We start from the raw sequence: 24979 nt of genomic DNA, 5'->3' as shown, positions 1-24979 counted from the left end.
TAATCCTTGTTGTAGAGTGTTTGTTCAGTAGGGGTCTACCGGTCTCTCCAGCTCTTTAAATAAATTCAGGATACCAATTTTGTCCAATCAGGAGAAAGAATCCCACACAATGTTATAGTGTTCCAGTTCCAATTGTCTGCTCATTTCATTCTGTCATCACTTACAATTTCTCTTGTTTATTCTCTATCCTGTATGAGTTCTCTGATCCTGATAAAATGGGTATTCCGAACAGGAAAAAGCATTTTCTGCTCATGTATGTGTTCTTGTCAATGACAGGGACCACAATGGAAATAAGCCTTCGGGTTTTGCTCTGTTTTTATCCCTTTGAATTGTATGCATGTCCTTGTATTGTTTTATACATTGTATGATCCTATTTGTCTATAAATGGTTCACTCACTAAAGAGCTGGAGAGATGGACCCATGTTACTGAACAAACACTCTCACAATATAGAGCTATTCAACACTTTGCTTGATTAAAACAAATGAATAAATACACCACTTTTCATACGACCCTGGTAAAAGTTCAGAGGAAATATGAGAAGTGGTGGAAAAAGTACTCACATTTTGTACTTAAGTAAAAGTATCAATACTGCAATGTACTCCAGTGAAGTAAAAGTACCTCAAAATGTTACTTAAGTAAGTGTACTTAGTTACTTTACACCACTGACCGCGAGATGTTGTGGGTATGAAATGAAACAGAGTGGACTAGAGCAGGAAGTGAAAGCTTTATTGGAGTCAGCGTGGAGTCATGTGATGTGTGTGATTCTCTAGTGCAGCAGGAGTCATGAGCCACAGCCCAATACTCTAAACATACATCGTCGTGTTCCCGTTTCTTGGCGTATAGGCAACATATATATATATATTGTCGCAAAATTGCTTGCTCAGGGTGGGATGTCGGGTCTCTTCTCTACATGTAAAGTTTCTTGAGACAACTTGTTGTGATTTGACACTTTAATAAAATTGAATTGAATTGAATTGAATATAGGCGGTTGACTTGGGTGCCAGGATGTCCAGAAACACCACTGCGTCAAGCATGCTGACAAAAACTACTCTTCCGCAGAGGAGTATCTTAAAGAAGTAGTTCACCCAAAAAATTACTTATTTTCTATCATGAAGCCTTGAATTCATGGATTTTTGGGGGGGTTTTGTCGCATTCCTAAGCCAATAATTTGTTTAACGGTGGAAAGATGGTAATGTATCCGGTAGGAGGCACAAAGTAGACTCTTTGAGTCTCCTACCGGAAATACACCTGGTCATCAAATTATTGGCTTAGGAATGTGACAAAAACTAAAAAAGGCTTCATGGGGTGTGTAATTGATAGAAAATAAGTAATTTTTTGGGTGAACTACTCCTTTAAAGGTAGTGTAAGTGATTTGCAAAGTTTCAAATAATTGCAAAATGGGTCTATGTTCTGATAGTGCTCGTTACTATAGAGTGTCCTGTCCATATAAAGAGTATCCATGTCTCTCCAGCTCTTTATAAAACAGAAAATGTATTTTGTAGTTTTTTTTTTTTTTTTTTTAGTTTCATTTCCAATTTTATCCAACCAGGACAGAGAACTCAATCAGGATACAGATTAAACAAGTGAAATTGGAAGTGATGACACTAAGAAATGAGCATGCAAAATTGGAACTGAAAACTATACAAATTAAGCTTAAAAATGGGTACTTTCTCCTGATTGGCTGAGATTTTGACACCTACCGAAAAATGTATTTTCTGTTTATTAAAGAGCTGGAGAGACGGGGAGACTCCTGTTACTGAACAAACACTCTATAGCAATGATTACGATCAGAATATAGTATTTTAACCTTTAAAAAAAATACTTTTTGTTTTAACCAAAAAATATCACTTACCCTACCTTTAAGCAATATTAGGCTACCGGTGATGATTGGCACAACGTTCTGTATAGTAGTGTGTATATCTGTCTGTCTCTTATATGTCATCATGATTTGTGTGCATGGGGTTCTCATCTTAAACAAGCTCAGTGCTTAATGAGTCTTCCAGTTTAGTAGACCTTGTATTGTGAATTTGTACTTCCATGTACTGTTGTTCTCATGTCTTACTAAATAAAGTACATCAATCAATCAATCAAAGTGATGCGGTCAGGAACAAGGAGGAGCCTAGTTCCACAAGCATGACTGAAGTGCCAATAATCACGGTAAAGCCACCCATCAATATAAAATGTTATTCATATCGTGGGGCATTTTGCTCACGAGATAACCTTTTTGCGAGTGTTATCTCTGTTATCCTGGAAATACATGAGTCCCTGTTTACTCAGCAGTGCGCTCGACAACTTTTTCCAAACTGAACACAGAGAAACAAAACGTAACTGTTAGCTCAATCTCATTGTAATTAAGATATTCAATAGAAATGCATTTATTTTTGTATGCAAAGATTTTAGTTACAAATTACAAAAGATGTGCACACATTTTCCACATTTTTTTCCAAAAAACTGCAGATCTACAAGCTCATAGCGCGGCACTCGGTGCTGCGCTATGAGCTTGTATAAGCAAGCTACAGTGTATGCTATTTTTGAATAGCCAAAGCATAAAATAATGCTTAAAGTGGTTACACGGATGCGTTCCCGGTCTTAATGGGATAATTGATGATCCTCGGTCCAAGCGGCTTAACATGCAAACAGTTTCCGGGACGAGGAGAAGGCGAGGAGACAGAAATGTGAGTATTGAGATTTAGCTTGTGTTCCTGTGGATGGCTCTTCTTTGCAGGAGTCATGTGGTGTGTGTGTGTGTGTTCCTCTAGAACTGCAGGACCACACGGATGCTGAAAAACAAGAAAATGAGATGAGAATGTGTCGCTGTCGACTTTTATTCTTTTTTGTTTGCTTTTACGTAAATTGATGTCATGTAAAAGTATAGTGAGAAAAGCCGTTCTACAAGCCCACAACACGTCACGTTGTGGGCTTACTATTTTGTGACTTATATGAATCATTGCAGGTCTAAAAACTAGATGTTCAGGCCGCTACGAGGCCTTTATATCTACATTACTAAATCCAGTTTAACATGGTCTCCATATATTTCACATATATTTCACTCATTTAATCTCATTGAAACGCATCATCAAGGACAAGCACCACCCAAGTCACAAACTGTTCAAAACCCTACAACGACCACGACCGGGCAAGGGGCCCTACCGCAGTATCAAGAGCGGCACCACCAGGTTCTGGTGCCGTTTTAATCCGGCTGCTGTCAGACTGCTGACAGCAGCCGGATGCCATCCTGGTATATTGCTTCAGAACAATATTACAAATGAGAGAGAGGAGAGAGACAGACAGACAGACAGACAGACAGACAGAGAGGATCATACCATTTCCCAGCGTGCATGAGGTCAAATCCCTCAGAGATCTTCTCAAAGGGCAGCGTGTGAGTGACAAACTCATCCACCTTCAGTTTCTTCTTCATGTAGTCCTCCACCAGCCTGGGGACGCTCTCCACACTCTTATACCCTTTAAAATAAAACAAAATAAAAAAACATATACGCCTTTTTTGTCCTTTTTTTTTTTTCTAACATTTTTTTATCCCTCGATTTTTGTAACCCATTTTTTTCACCCGGTGCCAATTTCCTAAGTGATCCTGGGCGCTACACCAGCCCTACACCAGCACTACACCAGTCCCCCACAGTAGGGAGGCCAGGGCCGAGCTCATGCTTCCTTCAGGCATGAGAGCCAACTGACCTTCTTGTCACCTGACAGGGGGGAGTTTCCCTGGTTGGACGTAGCGCGTGGAAGGAACACGTTATTCCAACCAGTTCCCTTCCCCTCCATCAGGCGCCCTGGCTGTCATGGGGGAGGCGGTATAGCGACCAGGATTACTACATGTTTTTGTGAGGGTATTAACTACCCTAGGAGACACGGGGAGAACATGCAAACTCCACACAGAGTAGGCCCTTTCGCCAACCCCACCTAGGGTATGGGCGCTGATGACGCGGAGGAGAAGACACGCCCCCAGCGCCCACAGCGTCCCCGGCGGGAATCGAACCCAGGACCTTCTAGCTGTGAGGCGACAGCGCTACCGACTGCGCCACCGTGCCTCTCTTTTTTGTCCTTTTAATGCGGTGTCAATGTTCCTTCTATTTAAATAAGCGAAAGAAAAGAAAGCAAACGCAGTTAGTTTTGTTCACTATTTTTGGGGGAAATAAACATTTAAAAGAAAATGTACTGTGTTATCTGTACATTTGAATACTTGTTAAGTGTTTACATTTGAATACTTAAGTATTTTTTTAAACAACTCAAGTAGAAATTTGACAGAGCAACTTCCACTTGTAGTCGAGTACTATTTGACCAGGAGTATAAATACTTTGACTCGAGTACTGGAGGTCGAGTACTTTGTGCACCACATAATGAGAGGGAGAGAGGCTTTATTTGCACATCGAGGCAGAGTTCTTCAGGGTTGGGTTTAAAACAGTGATTTTCTAGGATATTTCCAGGAAATGATAAAATGAAGAGTTATGTTGTATGAGTTTGGGTGGACATTATGTCTGTTTGGTTCAGAGACAGAGAACGTCTGATGAGCTTTTATGATCATGTTGTACTTCATTACATGGTGTGGTCTACGTCAATGTTTCACAGCCTTTTCTGGATAAGGGGCCGACTTGAAAATCTCACGGCCCACCCATCTAACCATCAGCCATTCGGCTGTTAAGTGGTCAGATGGGTGGGCAACGTGCCTGTGTGTGTCGTTTTTTTCTAATTTCTTGAGTACAAAAGGATGTTAATTTTATTTTTATTTTTATCACCCCAGAGAATGATGACCTTTTAACAGCTACCTCTTTCACCTACGGCTAATTGAACTTTAGGCCCTCATCAGTTTCCAGCACATTGTGTGAACTGATGGATATTTGTATCATTCAGTGGGATGAATTGGACCATAACTTAGAGCTCGATTTCCTGGAGGTAGACATGTGGGATTGTTTTATTAAGGCATGCAGCCAAACGCCCACATATGGTTGTAAATGTGTCACTAGAGCGGAGGTGGAAATGAAGACGCACGCACTGATGCACACACTCATGCACACACTCATGCACACACTAGACTCTGCGTGCGTGCTCTAGTGACTAGAGCACGCACGCACACACACACACACACGCACTCATGCACGCACGCGCTCACGTATTTATTACTATACTTGTGAGGACATTACGTTTTAGGACAGACATTTTATGAATGGCATTTGACCATTTTTGGCCATTTTTACGCCGAAAATATATCTAAAAGCCGATGTAAGAGCTACCAACTGCACGGGGTGGCGCGTTGTGAGCTTGTAGATCGGCTATCGTATAACTCTAGCCCTTATCTCTCAAGACAAAACAATATAGATAACATTTTTCGTTCTTTTTTAAAAACCGAATGTGTTCCTAGAATGCATAAATACCATAACCCCAACCTGAAGCTTTTCCTAATTGTAAAAATATTGTTTTAACCATAAAACAACCATGTCTCTTGTGAGGACCAGGAAAACTGTCCTCACCATGTCTATTTCTCAAATTCTACTATACTTGTGGAGACATCTGTTCCTCACAAGTATAGTCACACACACACACACACACACACACACACACACACACACACACACACACACACACACACACACACACACACACACACACACACACACACACACACACACACACACACACACACACACACACAACCTTAAACCATTAAGACCGGGAACGCATCTGTGTCATTTTAAGATGTCTTTGGCTATTCAAAAAGATATAGCAGATATACAAGCTCATAGCGCGGCACTGATTGCCGCTATGAGCTTGTATATCTGCTATTTCTTTTTAAATCTTGAACATTTGTGCAAATCTTTGAATATACATATTTTTAAAGCGAACATTTGTAACTCAAATCTTTGCTTCTGGGGGTCCCTGGAACAACATATTTTGAGATGGGGGTCCGCGGCCAAATTCATATCATTTTGGAGGTCCTTCGTCCTTGACATGAAAAATGTTTGAGAACCACTGATATATAGCAACATACGTTTTTTCAAAAAACTGTCAGGATTTAGAAGACATTTGTAGAATCCCTAGAAGCAAAGATTTGAACACATTGTCATGATTTTTCCAAAAAATAGCAGATCTGTTATTTTTTGAAAGATCGTGGAAAATATGTGCAAATCTTTGAATATATATTTTTTAAAGCCAACATTTGTAATTCAAATGTTTGCTTCTGGGGGTTCCTGGAACTAAACACGAAAAAGTTTGAGAATCCTAACTGACTGTTAGGATTTAGACATTTGTAGAATCGGCCAAATTGCAAAAATTGTCACGATTAAAAAAAATAACAAAAGCAGATCTACAAGCTCATAGCGCAGCACTCGGTGCCGCACTATGAGCTTGTAGATCTTTAAAAAAATTGAAATCTTAGAAGCACACAGATGCGTTCCCGGTCTTAATGGGTTAAATAACTGAGATGGGAATGTGAGCGGAATGCACCTCCCTCACGGACGTCAACAGATGACAACAAAGCAGACAGATGGATGAGGATGAGAGGGATTCTTATCAGTGGTAACAAACACAATGGTCACGTAGCATCTCTGCATGCGTCACGTCCACACACAGATGCTTTATTTCTGGACTGGATACAAGGGAGACATGACTGCTTTAATGACTAATGATCTCATCCTGAAGTTGGGACCACCCACATGAAATTCTCCACGCATTGCGTGTATCTTTATATCTTTATGTATTGGACTCTCTCTCTCTAGGTTAGTGGTTCTCAAACTCCAGTGTACAAATGGAATTAAATAGAGCCGTAAGGGTCCATTTGGTTCCATTTGTACACTCTCAGAGTTACAGACCCGTAAGGGTCCATTGGTTCCATTTGTACACTCTCAGAGTTACAGACCAGTAAGGGTCCATTTGGTTCCATTTGTAGGCTACTCTCTACGAGTTACAGACCTGTAGGGTCCATTTGGTCCCATATGTACACTCTCAGAGTTACAGACCCGTAAGGGTCCATTATTTGGTTCCATTTGTACACTCTCAGAGTTACAGACCTGTAACTCTCAGAGTTACAGACCAGTAAGGGTCCATTTGGTTTCATTTGTACACTCTCAGAGTTACAGACCCGTAAGGGTCCATTTGGTTCCATTTGCACACTCTCAGAGTTACAGACCTGTAAGGGTCCATTTGGTTCTATTAGTACAGACCCGTAAGGGTCAATTTAGAACCCCACTTTGAGAATCACTGCTCTACGTCATCCTAGGATGAGCCCTCCATCGTGTCTCCAGCCATCTCCATCATCCTCACATCCGGCTAGCTCACAGTGGAGGAAGAAATACTCTGACTTGTACCAGTACAGTGTACATGGCTCCTATGGCCTGGAGTCGGTTGGGAGGGACACCGTATGCCTTGAGTATCTTCATCATCATGTCTTTGTGTATGGAGCCAAATGAAACACAGCACTGCTGGCAGGTTGTTCCTTTTCACCTCCTCAGTGACCCTCTTAAAGGGATATTTCACTTTAAAAAAAACGTTTGGTCATTCTATCGTCTACTCAGGCCTTTGTGAGCCCAGACAGTTTTTAAGTTGCTCGATTCAGTATTTAGATATTTGATATTCATGTTATCAGACATGCCCCCTTCCTATACAAACCCATTGTAACTTCAAACTCCATTTTAACCACGTTAGATTCATCAAAAACCCCCGTCCTTGGTTCTGGTGACTCATACCACCCCCTAATACGTGAGGGGGCCGTGTTTTTTCAATTACTTTTTTCATTTATTTTTAATATATTTTTTTGAAAAATAAAAAAATAAAATACAATAAAAAAATAAAATAAAATAAATTAAAAAAATTATCGGAAAAACACGGCCCCCTCACGCATTAGGAGGGCAGGGTGAGTCACCAGAACCAAGGACGGGTGTTTTCGATGAATCTATCATGGTTAAAATGGAGTTTGAAGTTACAATGGGTTTGTATAGGAAAGGGGCGTGTCTGATTAAATAAATATCAAATATCTAAATACTGAATCGAGCAACTTAAAAACTGTCTGGGGGGCTCACAAAGGCCTGAGTAGACGATAAGATTACCTTCTTTTTTTTTTTTTTGAAATATCCCTTTAAGGACAAGATCCAGAGCAGGGGTTCCCAAAGTTGGGGTCGCGGGAGACTGACGGTGGGGTCACGAAATTATATTTGGGTCATTTTTTTTTTAATTCAACAGAATGGATGAAATACAACCTAAAATGATTACAAATAGTACATTTTACCATTTTAATACATTTCAAATGCGCACCGAACGTGCAAGTTTATGTGCATAAATTACCTCCAGGTTTAGGTGGGGTCGCGAGTCAATGGCCGCCTTATTTTGGGGTCGCGGGCTGAAAAGTTTGGGAACCCATGATCTAGAGTGGTTCTGCCTTCTCTGAACCCGTTTTGGTTCTTTCTCAAGTGGGGGTCGATGGTGCTCTGCATCCTGTGCAGTGTCATGCGATCGTATAACTTTGCAATGATTCTGTCATTTGCATAACATAATTAGGCAAGTTTAGCCACAGCCAAGGGGGAGCAATATTTTGCCATGAGAGAAAAAGAAAAAAAAACACCAAGTTGAAGTGCAACCTCTGTATAATGGCATGGGTTGATACTAATAGCTCAATGGTTGTTACACTATGGAAATTATACTGGTTAATTAATCCTTTGTTCCAGGTCCAGAGGGTTAGGAACTGGGTTCAGCATACAGGTGAAATGTTTGTGTGAAATAACCCAAAATAAAAGTCTGTTTGACGTTAGCATGGATCAAACGTCCTTCCTTATTATTGTACTTTAATCGATTAAAATGTTAAAGTGGTTAGCCACCTAGTTAGTTAGTTAGCCACCTAGTTAGTTAGTTATAGTCAGTCAGTCAGTCAGTCAGTCAGTCACCTCCAAAGGCGGTTCCTTTCCATGTGCGTCCGGTGACCAGCTGGAAGGGGCGGGTGGAGATCTCCTGTCCAGCTGCAGCTACCCCAATGATCACACTGGTACCCCAGCCCTTATGACATGCTTCTAATGCTGCTCTCTGGAATGGAAACATAATGATCACACTAGTGTTATACTCATTGAAAACATCTATATATCATTCATTCAATCATTCATTCATTCATTTATACTAAGAAAGGAAAAAGGAATTTGATAAAACAGTGATATGACAATAAAGTTGAGCAGATGGTTCTTCTCACCATGATGCCAACGTTTCCGACACACTCGAAGGAGTAGTCCACCCCTCCGTCGGTCATGTCCACCAGCACCTCCTGGACGGGTTTGCTGTGGTCCTTGGGGTTGACCAGGTCCGTGGCACCAAACTGTCTGGCCACGTTGAACTTGTCAGGGTTGATGTCCACCCCGATGATCCTGCCGGCTCCGGCCGCCTGGCAGCCCATGATGGCTGCTAATCCCAATGCACCCAGACCAAACACTGCACAGCTAGACCCCGCCTCCACCTGACACCAAAAAGACATTATGACAATCAATTCATTTCAATTCATTCACATTCTAATTTGGAATGTTCAACACAGCCATTGACCATTACCATGTGCACGGAACACCGAAGCCCGTTTTTCGCTTTCCCCAAATGTCAGCTGTTAATTAGCGCTTTTGTGTTCGCTGGCTCCCGGGTTGCCAAATCATGTGCGTGAAACAAGCGTGGATGCTCATATCCCCCCACGGGTATGGTCTTGTAGTTCTCTAATTGTAATTTCTTTTTTAAATCCCGATGTATAGATCAACACTGTCAGACAGATAGCACAGATAGATAGATAGATCTTCCGCATTCCTGGAGAGTGCGGAAGTGACCGGGATGGCGTCAGATGACGTGAAGGGGACCCCCGTCACGTCAAATGTTTGACGTTTGACGTTTGACGTGACCCATGAAGTCCCCATGAAGTCACTATACTATTTGGGAGTGAGAATTTAATGTTGGATACATGTCAAACTGGGTCCTTGAAATGAAAAAGATTGAGGATCACTGCATTAGGGTTTAATTGTCCCCTAGAGCAGTGGTTCTCAACCTGTGGGTCGGGACCCCCGACATGACTTTGGGGGGGTCCCCAGATGACAGTGAAGTGACAATTTAAGGACTTTTAAGACCTTTTTAACACCTCAAAAACAAAAGATAGAAAGAAAAGGAAAAATACCATTACTGCATCAAAAGTAATCAACAAACTATAGTACTAAAATGGTCAAACATTGGCCAAATTGTTAGATAATTTAAGAAAGAGTAAAAAAAAAGTTAATGCCTCAACTCATACATTCCAAGTGCTTGTCAGGGTGGGGGGTCCCCAGTTCAAATATGATTATTTTGGGGGGTCACAGCCTTAAAAGGTTGAGGACCACTGCCCCTAGAGGGGTGACTGACCTTGGCAGTGTTGAGAGCTGCTCCGTAGCCAGTAGAGATGCCACAGCCCAGCAGGCAGACCTTGTCCAGCGGAGCCTTGGGGTTGACCTTAGCCAGGGAGATGTCAGCCACCACCGTGTATTCAGAGAAGGTGCTGCAGCCCATGAAGTGATACAGGCTCTTACCCTTACAGGAGAACCTGGACGTCCCGTCTGGCATCAGCCCTCTGCCCTGGGTCACCCTGCAATGCCACGACATGGAGCTCAGATCAACAATTGGAACGGACATTGGATTAAAGGTGATTAAAAACATTAAGGTGCAGAATGCAATCAACACTTTTCAGCACAAAATATATTATGATTTTCAAACAATTATTTTTTATATTTTTAGGTTCTTTAAAACACTCTTACTCTCCCTGATTTTTTGACACAGGTCGGTTTTAGGTTCTTTAAAACACTCTTACTCTACCTGATCTATTGACATAGATGGTTTTAGGTTCTTTAAAACACTCTTACTCTACCTGATCTATTGACATAGATGGTTTTAGGTTCTTTAAAACACTCTTACTCTACCTGATCTTTTGACACAGGTTAGTTTTGGGGTTCTTGCAGAACTTGCAGTCTCCGCACTGTGGGATGTAGAGCGGTATGACCGTGTCCCCTGAGAACACCAACAAACAGCATTCTAAACATCATTTCACACTGCATCTGATCTACAAGCTCACAATGTCATGATCTGTAACGATTCTTAACGACCTTCTCGTTAATATAGTCTGTCTCTGTCAAAAACAAATCGTTGTCGTTGCAACTTAGTAACTAAAAGTTACTTTGATTTATAACAGTAATGTTATTACTGTTTCGGCCATTAATAAGTTACAATACTCCCTCTTCTCATATCGATACACTGACAACAGTATTTTATTATTGAGAAAGCACTGTCCAGATGAAGCATTTTTATGCTTAGCACTTTGATGTGTCCACTGTCCAGCTTTATACATATTGTTCCTGTGAATTCGATTTGCACTGGAGATATTAGAGAGGGAAATCTTTTAAGATTTTAAAAGCATAATTACAGATGTATGCCTTTTCATGGGTATGTTTTCTTCTTCAGTCACAGATATTGTGACGTGTCATAGATAAAATGTCTTGCAATACATCGTTTATGGCAGATATGGTGTATTGTGATATCACCACGCTTAGTCGTGGTCAGTGGTGGACAAAGTATATACTCCGAGAGACACTCCTGAGTTAATACTCAAGTATTAAAAAATACACATTAAATTAAGAAATACATGTTCTTGTTAATACCAATACATTAGCCTGATTATCAGCCTGAAGCTGCGTGGAGCTTCAGTCTGAAATTGGAATCGAAGGATCGAAGAAAAATCTTAACTGATTTTTAGGATTTAGACATTTGTAGAATCGGCCAATTTGCTAAAATGTTTTTCCAAAAAATAGCAGATCTACAAGGTCATAGCGCGGCACTCGGTGAGCTTGTAGATCTGCTATTTTTTGAATAGCCAAAGAGATCTATAAAATTACACAGATGTGTTCCCGGTTTTAATGGATTAAGTATGCTACCATTTTCGGTGGTCACCTTATCACCTAACAGTACTCAAGTAAATGTACTTAGTTCCTGTCCACCAGTGGTGGTGTCAGCAGTCAGGTACCTGGTTTGAAGTTGGCGACTCCTTCTCCCACACTCTCCACGATGCCAGCTCCCTCGTGACCCAGAACCACAGGGAACACCCCTTCTGAGTCTGACCCACTCAGCGTGTATGAGTCTGTGTGACAGATCCCTGTGGCCACTATCTGAAACAACAACCATTTAGACATTTAAAAACAACGTCACATGTGATGGGTTGTGAAACTTGTCGATCGGCTATTTTCAATAACTAAGACCTGGTACACAGATGCGTTCCCGGTCTTAAAGGGTTCATTCATAACTAGAGGTACGGGTAGTGGCCCTCGCATCTAGTTCGGGCCGCTATGCCATATGGAGATCTCTGTATCTGTCAGTACTTGTCCCTTTTATGCCCATATATGGAGATCACTGATGTTATCATGAGTGCCCATATATGTAGCTGACTGATTTGTTTGTGCCTGATGCCATGACGACACATTGAGGTTAAACAACACACTCCATATTTGGGCGTAGCTGCATTGGGAACTCCTTATATGGATTGGTTATGGCTGAGTCATAGTGACATGAGCGTGATGCCAGAGGATCGTCGGCCACCCATAGAGTCCCATAGAGTTATAATATATCTAGAGGGCGGATTGCCCCGCCCCCAGCTATTCATTTCAATGTTGCTCAGTGGCGTTTGAAGCACCCGGAAGTCTGCCGGAAGTTTAATATTGGGTCCATTGGGTCTATGCAATAGTCTGCCGGAAGTACCAATATTGGGTTGATTAGAGCGGCCATGGAGTTATGAGCGCACAAACGGTAGATGCACGCACAGTAGCATTTTAAATGCGGAAGTGTTGCTATCCCAGATTTGACCACCAGGCAACGGCCGCTTCACTGATCTACCGCGGCTCTGGGGGCTTGCCGTCCTCCCTTAAGTAAATTTTAATATAGGATGCACTTTTTCCCTTCCTAGAAATGTTGTGGAGTCAAAAGTACAATATTTGTCTTGTGAAAGTCATTAGTATCCAAAAATACAAATAAATGTACTTAATTACAGTGCTCAAGTAAATGTAATAAGTTACCACTGAGCCTTAGGTAAACATATAGAATACTGTATGGTGTATAGATTACTGGAGGGTAAGTCCATAGGTCAGAGTGGATTATCTGCACTGAACTGCACTTATCAGCTGTGGACAATGACCATGCCCATGAACACACCTTAATAAGCTGATACACTGCTCCCTCACTCCGCTATACTCATATTCCAGAAGTACCTAAAAAGTACCTCCTTAAGTACAGTACTTGAGTAAATGTATTTAGTTACTTTACACCACTGGATGAAACTACAACTCACTGCTCTCACACTATTTTATCCTTTTTGAATGCCTCTTTTATGCTGTATGAATAATCTCCTGAGACTCTTTTCTCTTCCTGTGGGGATGTTAGTGTCCATATGGAAACACATATAGAACCAATAACACTAGACTACAGGATAGGGTAATCTTATACGATTATTTTATCAGATTATATTATGTGCGCGTCACTCGGTGCCGCGCTATGAGCTTGTAGATCTGCTATTTTTGAATAGCCAAAGTATAAAATAATGGTTAAAGTGGTTAAAATCTAAAATGAGAGATGCTTTCCCGGTTAAAATATGGGTTTATATGGGATTTGAATTTATATTGCCCAGCCCTAGTGTCCGTTATTGCTATTAAGAGTATGATAATGTAACTGTATAAGCGTGACCACGGGTGGAGGTGGTGTGTGTGTGTGTGTGTGTGTGTGTGTGTGTGTGTGTGTGTGTGTGTGTGTGTGTGTGTGTGTGTGTGTGTGTGTGTGTGTGTGTGTGTGTGTGTGTGTGTGTGTGTAGAGGTGGTGTGCGGTCGGCCCTGTCCTGCAACATGAAGATATGATATTGTACACACTTTGCCAAGTTGTGGTCACATGGGCACAAACAGCAAACACACTGAGGGGCATCATTATGTGCAGTGGTGGACACTGACAGTAACTAAATACATGTATTGTAACTAAATACATGTATTTGAGTACTGTACTTAAAGTTCAAATATAACTTTGTTTAATGAATGAAATATAATTTGTTATTACAATTTAACAATTGGGGTGGTTGTAAATTATTGTGTCTCCCTGCTCTTCTATTGAGACATTTAGATCGTGTCAAAGGTCATGTCTCACCTAGACACAGGATCTGACACATTTTGACCTGAAGGTCAAGATTGAATTTATCCCCTGAGCAAGCAGGCCGGCTCTATTAGCTCAGTGGTAAAAAATGTCTGCACTTGTGCAAGATACCGGGTTCAAATCCGGGGTAGAAGAGTAAAGTTACATAGGGCAGCTTTAAGTACACTTTTTGAGTATGTGTGGTTTACTCAAGTATTTGTATTTTTGGTTACTTATGACTTTCACTCCACTCCATTCCAAAGACACATATTGTGCTTTTGACTTATATTTCTAGGAAGGGAAAAAAGTACATTATGAATGAGTCACTCAAGCCCTATTGCACTGTAGTGTTTGTAGTATACAGTATGTATTAGTGTGGTGTAATATCCATTAAGCAGCGTGTCATAGATAAGTTATGTTAGTATGTAATGTACATATCTATGCTTGTACTGTTGGCTTATCAGGCGGGTTGGGGCCAGTCTCTTCCACCCCCCTCCCTCTAAGCCCTGTGCCAGGCTGACATGACGACACAGGCCACCATACACAATCATGTATAAACCAGAGGTTCTCTAACATTTTCATGTCAAGGACCCCCAAATTAAAATGTATATGGCCGCGGACCCCCATCTGAAAATATTTTGTGCCAGGGACCCCCATATAAGATTTGTGTTGTTATTATTATTGTATTTTTTTTAAAATAGCTGATCTGCACGTTTGTAACAATGTATTAATAACTACAGTGGATTCATTGCAACACAAGTTATTTTTTTCCATTTCCTGAAAATTAAGAGTTTTGGAAATACAAGGTTTCCACCTGACATCAACGATTTCCATTATTTTATTCAATTATTATATTCCCCCCCCCCCCAAAAAAATATTATTAAAAATACATAAATAATTATTGAAAAACACAGCCCCCCTCACTTATTAGAAGGACAATATCAATCACCAGAACCAAGGACAGGTGTTTTCAATGAATCTAACATGGTTAAAATGGAGTTTGAAGTCGGGTTTGTATAGGAAGGAGGCGTGTCTGATTAAATGTAGTGGGGTCAAAAGGTCAACACTTGTCTTTGAAGGTAGTGGAGTGAAGGTCATAAGTATCCAAAAATATAAATACTCCAGTACAGATACTGAAAGTAGTGATTACCTTGATGCGGACCTCCCCGGCCTTAGGGGGCGCCACCTCCACCTCCTCCAGAGAGAGGGGCTTGGCGGCTTCCCATGCAACGGCTGCTCTGCAGCGAATCACCTACAGGAGACAAACAACAAACACAGCCGTCATTAGACCAGTGGCTACAGGTCACCCCTGTAAATAACCTTTTCATCCACACCACCCCTGAATTACATTGTAATTGTAATTGTTTATAGCACCTTAATTATGTCATATTATGGTACATAATATATATATACTGAAAATAGCTTTGTATTGGCTGTATCTATCTGTGGAACCGAGTCAAACTAAATTGTATGCCTCTACTTTTACAATTCCAAGTGCTTGGGGGTCCCCAGTTAAAATTTTTTTTGGGGGGGTTTGTTCTCAACCTGAAAAGGTAGAGAACCACTGCCCTAGGGTGCCACGGCCCACTTAGGCCTGTGACAATTATTACATAATCACCTGATCATATGTTTGCATAATCGTTGTGAATCGCTTCCATTCATTGTAAAAATTCAACTTCAAAATATTAGGCCATAGTACATTATGTATTTTGATTGGTACTGATGATTTCTTTGTATATTTAAGTTATTTTTGCCATATCTGCTCTGTGCAACTTTTGTTTACAAAGACAGAAATGTAATTATTTAATTTATATGTTCCAATGCCCAAAACAAATACAATATTTACACTGTAATAAAATAGAATTTGCTGTTGCAATTGTCTCCAAATTTTACACAAATATAACTTGTGGGTTGAGACATGGAATAGGCTAGCTTGCTTTCAAGTATCATAACTTTTTTTTGTTTTACTTTGAATAAAAGTGAGGTCTTTCCCCAGATGTTAGGCCAGATTGTGGACCAGTGGGGAGGGGGATGTCTCATGTAGGATACGACATCCTGCTTTGTACGACAATGAATTAAAGTAAAATTCCATGATGGTGACATTACTGTGTTGGTGAGAGCTGGCTGTCAGGTGTGCTGTAATGGAGAATGGCTGTCCTTAAAGCAGACATTATTCATGTGTATATATAGGAGTGGTTTGAGATCAGATTGATCTGCAAACACTGTTCAGATCAGAGGTGGGGAAAATATGCAAAGCATAACTGAATGTGAGGTTAAACGTGCAAGCTATAGGAGTTGGCAAAATGCCAGCCCCAAATGACGGCCCTGCCTTTAATCTACTGTACTCTCTACTGTAAGACTCTGAATGTGCCTTTTCAAATACTGAGCCCACAGCATGGAGGAAACACACACAGAGAGAGAGAGAGAGAGAGAGAGAGAGAGAGAGAGAGAGAGAAACAAACACATACAGAGAGAGAGAGAGAGAGAGAGAGAGAGAGAGAGAGAGACAGACAGACAGAGAGAGACATTCTTGTCTACTGTGTAAACAGTGGGCCTCAGCATTAGATAAATCCTGACTCTCCTACACATGTTTACTCGTACAGACATGTTCATTTGAACTGAAAGCATTAAAAGAGTCTTACAGTGTATATGAGAGAGCATTCTTACCTTGCCTGCAGTGTCCATGCTGTGCTTGTGTCCAACAGAAGACAAGGTTCAAGACAAACGTCTTCAGACTGAGGCAGAGCAGGAAGAGGGCGTTCTCATAGTGGTGTGTGTGTGTGTGTGTGTGTGTGTGTGTGTGTGTGTGGGTGTGTGGGTGTGTGGGTGTGTTCACACACTGCAGTTAGCCATTCCACATGACTAATCTGCCCTCCAATGAACTATGCGCACAGCACTATAAGACAAGGATCTATAAAGGAGTAGTTCTCCCCCAAAAAATGACTTATTTTCTATCAATTATACACCCTATGAAGCCTTGAATTCATGGAGATTTTTTTATTTATATATTTTTTCATTCCCAAAGACAATAATTTGATGACTGGGCCATCGGTCAGTAGGAAACTCAGTAGGCTAGGTCACTCTTTGAGTCATCAACTTTTTTGCTTAGGAATGTAACAAAAACGGGGAAAAGAAACTCCATGAATTCAAGGCTTCATGGGTGTATGATAGAAAATAAGTAATTTTTTGGGTGAACTACTCCTTTAATGTTTTCAGGTTAACGACCCCTTAGCTGAGAGAGAGATGAAGCAGGGACCCCCACTACACATTGTATAAAATGTTGTTTTTTTGTGTACACATGATCTTTTCAATTAATAATATTAATAGAAAAGATCATCATCCAGCATATTATGCTGGATTCATGTTAATGTGCATTTTCAGACATTTGACCACTTAAACCCTCAATACTTAGTAAACTTGACATTTGGCTCTGAACTTGGTCCCCTCTGTTTTCCCTCTATACCAAACCTCTTCGCCTAAAAAAGCAGATATGCAAGCTCACAACATGTCGCGTGAGGGGGCCGTGTTTGAGGGGGGGGGGATTATTTTTATCCCACGATTTTGTTACCCTTTTTCAAGGGCACAAAAAAATATGAGAACTATTGATTTAGAAGGTATTTGTAGAATCGGCCTCAGGTCTTAATGGGTTAATATAAAAATTTAAAAATCTATCACACAAAGATGTCATAGACCTGGTTGCTCGTTTCTCTTGCAAGATCTGGCAACACTGCTTGTGTTGGGGTCAAGTGGAAGATCAACGGTAAGGCTTGAGTGGACATCTTGTGTAAATAGGGAGAGAGAGAGAGAGAGAGAGAGAGAGAATGACATTAACATTTCATATTGCTCTATTCCTGGCATGTCATCAGGCCCGGAGGGCTTACTGCCGGGCACACAGACAAATAATTAAACCACACTTAAAATGCTTTCATGAGCAATGAAGCAACTGAAAAGTCACGGTACGATATCTGTCCGGCTCCGGTGGTGCAAAGTGACTAAGTACAATTTTGAGGCACTTTATTTCTCAATACTTAATACTTCTACTCCACTACATCCCAGAGGCAAATACAGTACTTTTGACTAGACTACAATTGTTTGAAAACTTTAGTTACTAGTTGGTAGATTTATAGCATTATTACAAAACAATAACCAATTCAGCCCGATTTTCCCCCCCGTCTATTCGACGATGCAAACTCTTGTGAAATGGGACGTTTTGCATAATGAGTACTTTTATTTTTGGTTCTTCAAGTATATTTTGATGCCAACACTTTTGTACTTTTACTCAGGTAAAATTTGAGTAGATCAGAACCCCCCAACCTCCACACAAAAACAGACAATTCTGCCATACAACTCAAAATCGCAATATAGTATACTATACAAAATAAATAAAAAACATCACGTGGATGCACCTGGGACGTATCATCAGTGTTCATCAATCGTGGTCCCGATTCCCAAACACTCCAAGGTGACGTGCCTCAACGATTGGAGAACGGTCGCTCTAACACCGATTGTGAGTAAGTGTTTTGAGAGACTGGTGAGAGACCACATCTGCTCCATGCTGCCTGCCACGCTGGACCCATGGCAATTTGCTTATCGTCAGAATCGATCAACTGACGGCGCAGTTGCCTTGGCTGTACACTCTGCGCTCACCCACTTGGATAAGGGGAAGAACAGATGTGTGCGGATGCTTTTCGTGGATTACAGTTCTGCCTTTAACACTATCATCCCAACCAGACTGGTCGCAAAGCTAGAAGACCTGGGCCTGCACTCGACCATGTGGTGAGGTTGGGTAACATCACGTCGGACCCCCTGACCCTCAACACAGGAGCCCCACAGGGCTGTGTGCTGAGCCCTCTCCTCTATTCCCTGTACACATACGACTGTACAGCCACGTACAGCTCCAACGTCCTGATCAAGTATGCGGACGACACGACAGTGGTGGGCCTGATCGACAACAATGACGAGACGGCCTACAGAGCTGAGGTTGGAGCACTGACACAGTGGTGTCAGGAGAACAGCCTGGTTCTGAATGTTGATAAAACCAAGGAGTTGATCGTGGACTTTAGGAGGACTGAGAGGGTGCATGCACCAGTTTACATCAATGGTGTTGCAGTGGAGCAGGTCAGCGACTTCAAGTTCCTTGGGATACGCATCTCAAGGGACTTGAAGTGGGCCACACACACCACACAAGTGGTGAAAAAAGCCCAACAAAGACTACTGCCTCCGACGCCTGAAGAAGTTCAGAATGAGCCCTCGCATCCTCAGAGCGTTCTACAGCAGTACCATCGAGAGCGTTCTGATGAGCGGCGCCACGGCCTGGTTTGGGAACTGCACCGCAGCGGAGCGCAAAAATCTGCAGAGAGTGGTGCGAACAGCGCAGCGCATCGTGGGAGGGGAGCTTCCCGCCCTCCAGGGAATACACGAAAAACATTGTGTCGCTAAGGCTGAGAACATCATCAAGGACATTTACCATCCCAGCCACAATCTGTTCCAACCGCTGCCGCATCCACGGCCGGGCAAACGGTATAGGAGCCTGGCGAGCAGTACCACCAAACTCTTGAACAGTTTTTACCCAGCAGCAATCAGGCTGCTGAACAAAAACTAAGTTTGGTGACACTGCACAGACATGAACTGTGAAATGTGCTTAAAGGGACACTTTTTAGAAGCACTTTCATGACTTTTTAGGTTTATGCACATAGTCACATTATTGTATTGTTATGTAGATTAGTCATTTATGCACTTTGTGCCTCTCCTCTCTCTTATGAGATGACTATCTATCTTTTAAACTGCAACTGAGCCTGCACAATTAAGAATTTCACCCACTTTACCTGTGATGTGACAATAAAGATTGATTCTGATTCTGATTCTGTTGTATTATAAGTTATATATGTTGGAAAATAGCAGATCTACAATCTCACAATGTGTCGCATTGTGACGCATTGTGAGCTTGTAGATCGGCTATTTTCAAATGGCCGAAATGTATATAGGGCTGAAGTGGGTAATGTATGTTTTGTAATAATAATCCAAATCTACAAAGTAACTAGTAACTAAAGTTTTCAAGTAATTGTAGTAGAGTAAAAAGTACAATATTTGTCTCTGAGATGTAGTGGAGTAGAAGTAAAAGTACAGAAAATTGGAAACACTCCAGTAAAGTCAAAGTACCTCAAAATGCCCAACACACCCTACCTCAGGACCTGAGGGATGCAAACTCAGTGCCATCTTTTACTGTAAATCACTCCTGAAAACCTATACCAAGGCTTTCTCATAGATCATGTGTTTATTGCTTTATTGTTTTTCTTGTTTATGGCTGTAATGATTTTATTGTTGTTTATCTTACCATCTGTTTTTAAGCTGAATTGCCTATTATTACATCACCTCCGTTCCATCACATTTAGCCGTGGAACCGATTTATCACAGTGTCAGAGCTGGTGTGAGGACTTCACGTCTACTATACTATTATAATAGCAGTGATTCTCAATTTTTTTTAATTTCAAGGACCACCATAACTCTGAGAGTGTACACATTTGGTTCCATTTGTACACTCTCAGAGTTACAGACCTGTAAGGGTCTATAAGAAACCCAGAGGGTCCGTGGACCTCACTTTGAGAACCACTACAATAATATGTATGCAATACTCCTGTATGATTGAATTTGTGTTCATCAACTATTTTAACCCATTCAATCCGGGAACACATCTGTGTCACTTAAGATTTCTTTGGCTATTCAAAAATAGAAGATCTACAAGCTCATAGCGCGGCACCAAGTGCCGCGCTATGAGCTTGTAGATCTGCAATTTTTTGAAAAATCTTGAAAATTTGCACAAATCTTTGAATATTATGTATACATTTTTAACTCAAATCTTTGTTTCTGGGGGTACCTGGCTGGAACAAATATTTTAAGATGGGGGGGTCCGTGGACAAATACATATAATTTTGGGGGTCCTTGACATGAAAAAAGTTTGAGAACCACTGATATAGCAACATACGTTTTTAAAAAAAACAACAACTAATTTTCACGATTTTCCCCCTTGAATAGCCAAAGACATCTAAATAGACACAGACACGTTCCCGGATTTAATGGTTAATGAAGACCAAAATTATATATATATTCGTAAAAATATATAGGAATCGTTAAAGGGAACCGTTAAAGAATCAGATAGTTAAGAGGGACTTGTTAAGGAACCTCTTCTCACTGAAGTGCAGCTATGAGTCGCCACATCACCACCAAAGTATGTTTACTTTTCTCACTATATAGAGCCTTTACTGCTTTAAGCCTTATATGCTTAAGTGTGGTGAGCCTTTACAAAACTGCAGACTTCTCAAAACAAACTGGTCAGGTTACGACAAGGCCTCACACCCAGAACTCACCTAAGCCCTGCTCATTATGCTAGGGCGGGATGACTCAGGGTAGAGGACAGAGCAAAGCAACTTGCAATGGGTCTGGTCTTCAAGATACGTGAGAATACAGGGATACCCATGTACCTGTCAGACTTCTAGGTGGGAGAGAATTCATAAAAATCACTTGACACTTTGTGAAAAGTTTTAGATTTTTGGCATGGTGTTAGGTATGGGCATATGGGCTCGCCCCCTAGTGGTCTGTTTGAAATGAATCCGATATTAGATAGGCATGGTTGAAACTATTGGGTATGCTAAATAACATACAAAAAAAATAGCTAACTCCTGGAAAGGCATCATTTTCAAGATGGCAGGAACTTAAAATGCCAGGAGCTTAAAATGCTATAAGCTGGGAGGGAATATGAACTATCTTGAAAGTGATGCCTTTCCGGAAGTTACATTTTCGTACATTTTGTGTATGTTATTTAGCATACCCAATAGTAACAGAATCCATAGAAAAATCTCTTATATCAATTATTTTGGGTTTGAACCATACTGAAATATCTAATATTGGATTCATTGCAAACCGACCACAGGGGGGCGAGCCCAACTCGTTTGCGATGGCTTTTGAAAACCTTATGTCACCAAGTGCACAATCTTGATGATTTTTGACGAATTCCCTCCCAGCTATACTTCAATAGCGTAAAAGACACACACAGGCACAACACCAGGAGCCTCACTGATCTCACTAAACCCAGTTTCGGCACAAAAATGAGGTCAAATTATTTCTACTGCTATGCCGCCAGAACGTGGAATGCTTACCAACAGGCATAAAAAAGTGTGCCTCCTTACCCTCCTTCAAAACCGCTCTAAAAGAGCACCTACAGGTGGCTGCAAATTGTAACTGCCCCCCCCCCCCCCCTGTAAAAAGTAAAAACTCGAAACTTATCTCCGGAAATGCCACCCCCCCCCCCCCCCCCCCTATATTATTGTTTGTCTTTAAATGTCTCGCTGAATTGAATACACAGGGCCTTAATGGAAACAAGCCCTGAGGGCTTATCTGGTTTATCCTTTTTATCCATTATTTTGTATAAATCTGTGCCACCGTGCCTTGTTTTTGCAAACTGTTAATAAAGTATTCAATCAATCAATCAATCAATCAATCAATCAATCAATCAATCAATCAATCAATCAATCAATCAATCAATCAATCAATCAATCAAATCCTCACTGTGGGCCAGAAGCCATTGTATCTCCAAATCCCAGCTTTGTATGTGTTTTATTTTTATTTTATTATTTTTGTACGTTAATGTCCTGCTTCGTCTAACAAGAGTGTTGTGCAAAAGTAGTCGATCTACATGCACAATTGTGTGTAGATCATGACAAAGCGATGCATTGTGAGCTTGTAGATCAGCTATTTAAACTATTTTGGAACTTTTTTGAAAGTGAAAGTGGTTTAGAGCATCCATGTGTTTTATAAATATTGAACCAATGACAAGTATTAACAAGTAGGCCTAGCTTGTGACTAAATAATAACATTGGATCCATTGGAACACAGACTATTCTTTTTTTCTATTTCCTGAAAAGTAACAGTATTGGACATACAAGGTTTCCACCTGACAGTGACAAAAAACATAGCTCACACTTTGAGACAAGCTCCTTTCTCACCACAACACAGAAACATGAGAGCATATATATGATGTTTAAATGTAAGACCATAATAAACTATGTTATAAAAAAGCAGACCAGGCCTACTTATAATGTGAGACCCTTTTAATGAGTTTAGCTGATGTAGTAACTATATGTACAGTATACTAAGGAGTACAGCTAGCCTCAGAAATAGGGACACACGGCGGACTACACAATTCAATTGAGACAGCACCCCCACTCGAGGTGAAAAAAATTTTAACGTGTGGGTTTACCGCTGTTGTATTAACTTGCCTGAATGTAAGTTGGGGAACTTACATGGCCTAAATGGAGGGGTGACATATCCCGACATTTTCAACTACTTATTGAATTCTCCAGGTTAGTATTAATATACAAATAGTCTTGCAAGATGCTGTTTGGATCATTGTCCAAAATGAATAGCCTATCAAAATGATACATGAGAGACACAAACGTATCTGGGTATTGGGGGATGTGTCTGTGACGTATGGGACCACTTAAACTTCAGATTTCAGATGCTAGAACGTTTGACACACTGATGGAGTATATTATAGTATATGGTGGGTTGTATGTTGAGATGGCAGGTATGTCACATTAAAACAGACAAATCAAACAAATGGGACACTTTATTAGAACACAAAAAAAATCGCTACACAGTGAAATTACAGTATTTTACAATGCCTCTCATAGGGATTGCATTGACAGCTTCAGTACATCGTTCTAACGGACCTTGAGTGGGGGTGCTGTCTCAATCGTGGGCGTGAATTTGTAGTCTGCCGTGTGTCTCTAATCTCTATAGAGCTAGATATATGAGATATGTATAGAGCATAATTTGTCGGTGTCTGGCAGAAACCAGCTAACTCAATTTTTCATCTTTTATTTTTTTTCATAAATCAGTACCATTGAACACCCTTTATGTCTGTGTTAAAAAATATTGATCCAATGAAAAGTATTAAAAAGCGTTTCTGACAAAACCAACTAACTCCATTGGATCCTCAAACGTTATGCTAAACCAGCTAACTCCACCAAAGGGGGGTGGAGTTAGCTGGTTTTGCTAACTCCAGGCTACACCCCCTTTTGACCTCCAACCTCATTGTGAGCTTGGAGGTCCATTTAGCTGTTCTTATCAATGATGAACAAAACCTCCTAACTCAATTTTTTCCCATTTCCTGAAAAATGAACAGTTTTGAGTTTCAACCAGTGGTGGACAGAAACTAAGTGCATTTAATTGAGTACTGTGTGCATGTTTAGAGTATCTGTACTTTACTTGAGTATGTGTGTTTTTGGATACTTGCATTTCACTCCACTCCATTTTAAAGACAAATATTGTTCTTTGATTGCACAACTCTTCTAAAAAGGGAAAAAGTACATTATGAACTAACCACTTAAGATCAGCTACTATTATTGATATAGGTTTCTCTTTATAAAATCCAGCAATGCATTGATATTAAAAGAACATATACTTTGTAATTTGTACTTTTCAATACTTTTAGTATGACAAAAAATGTGTACCTTTGAATGCATCAGTATTTTTTAAAGCAAATACTATATACAAATTTGACAGAGCAACTTTCACCAGGACCAGGACTCAAGCACTGGAGTTGAGTACTTTTTCCACCAGTGAAATTAACACTTTTAAAATGAATGTCTTCCCAAATTTTATGTACGTCTTTCAAGTAATTCCAATCCAATGTTTCCTCAGTTTTTTCTTCATTAGATAAAATGATTAGACAATATATCTATAGAGGGTCATTAGAGAAAAACTCTAGACCACTATTTCCCAAACTTTATACCCCGAGACCCAAAAGACAAATCTGTCTCCCTGCGACCCAAACTAATG

General features: G+C 40.7%; 1 protein-coding gene across 1 annotated transcript; it reads right to left on the bottom strand.

Moving 5' to 3' along the window:
- Positions 1-706: 706 nt before the first annotated feature.
- Positions 707-16946, bottom strand: LOC308075321 (alcohol dehydrogenase class-3 chain L). Its single transcript, XM_080415132.1, has 9 exons — positions 16811-16946; positions 15294-15395; positions 12006-12147; positions 10909-10996; positions 10358-10577; positions 9183-9443; positions 8887-9022; positions 3325-3463; positions 707-2781 (listed from the first exon to the last, which is right to left on the bottom strand). The coding sequence occupies exons 1-9, from the start codon at positions 16826-16828 to the stop codon at positions 2757-2759; spliced, it is 1131 nt and encodes a 376-aa protein (XP_080271258.1). The 5' UTR covers positions 16829-16946; the 3' UTR covers positions 707-2756.
- Positions 16947-24979: the final 8033 nt, after the last annotated feature.

Source organism: Gymnoscopelus braueri, assembly GCF_963280865.1.
Source record: "Gymnoscopelus braueri genome assembly, chromosome: 19".
NCBI lineage: Eukaryota > Metazoa > Chordata > Actinopteri > Myctophiformes > Myctophidae > Gymnoscopelus > Gymnoscopelus braueri.
This window is presented reverse-complemented; position numbering and strand designations above follow the sequence as displayed.

What these genes read in the sequence shown, in the direction of transcription:
- LOC308075321 (XM_080415132.1), bottom strand. An exon ending in CCGGGGAGGTCCGCATCAAG is followed by an intron (nt 12,148 to 15,293) that starts GTAATCACTACT and finishes TTGTTGTTTCAG; the next exon opens with ATAGTGGCCACAGGGATCTG. An exon ending in AACCTGTGTCAAAAGATCAG is followed by an intron (nt 10,578 to 10,908) that starts GTAGAGTAAGAG and finishes GTGGCATTGCAG; the next exon opens with GGTGACCCAGGGCAGAGGGC.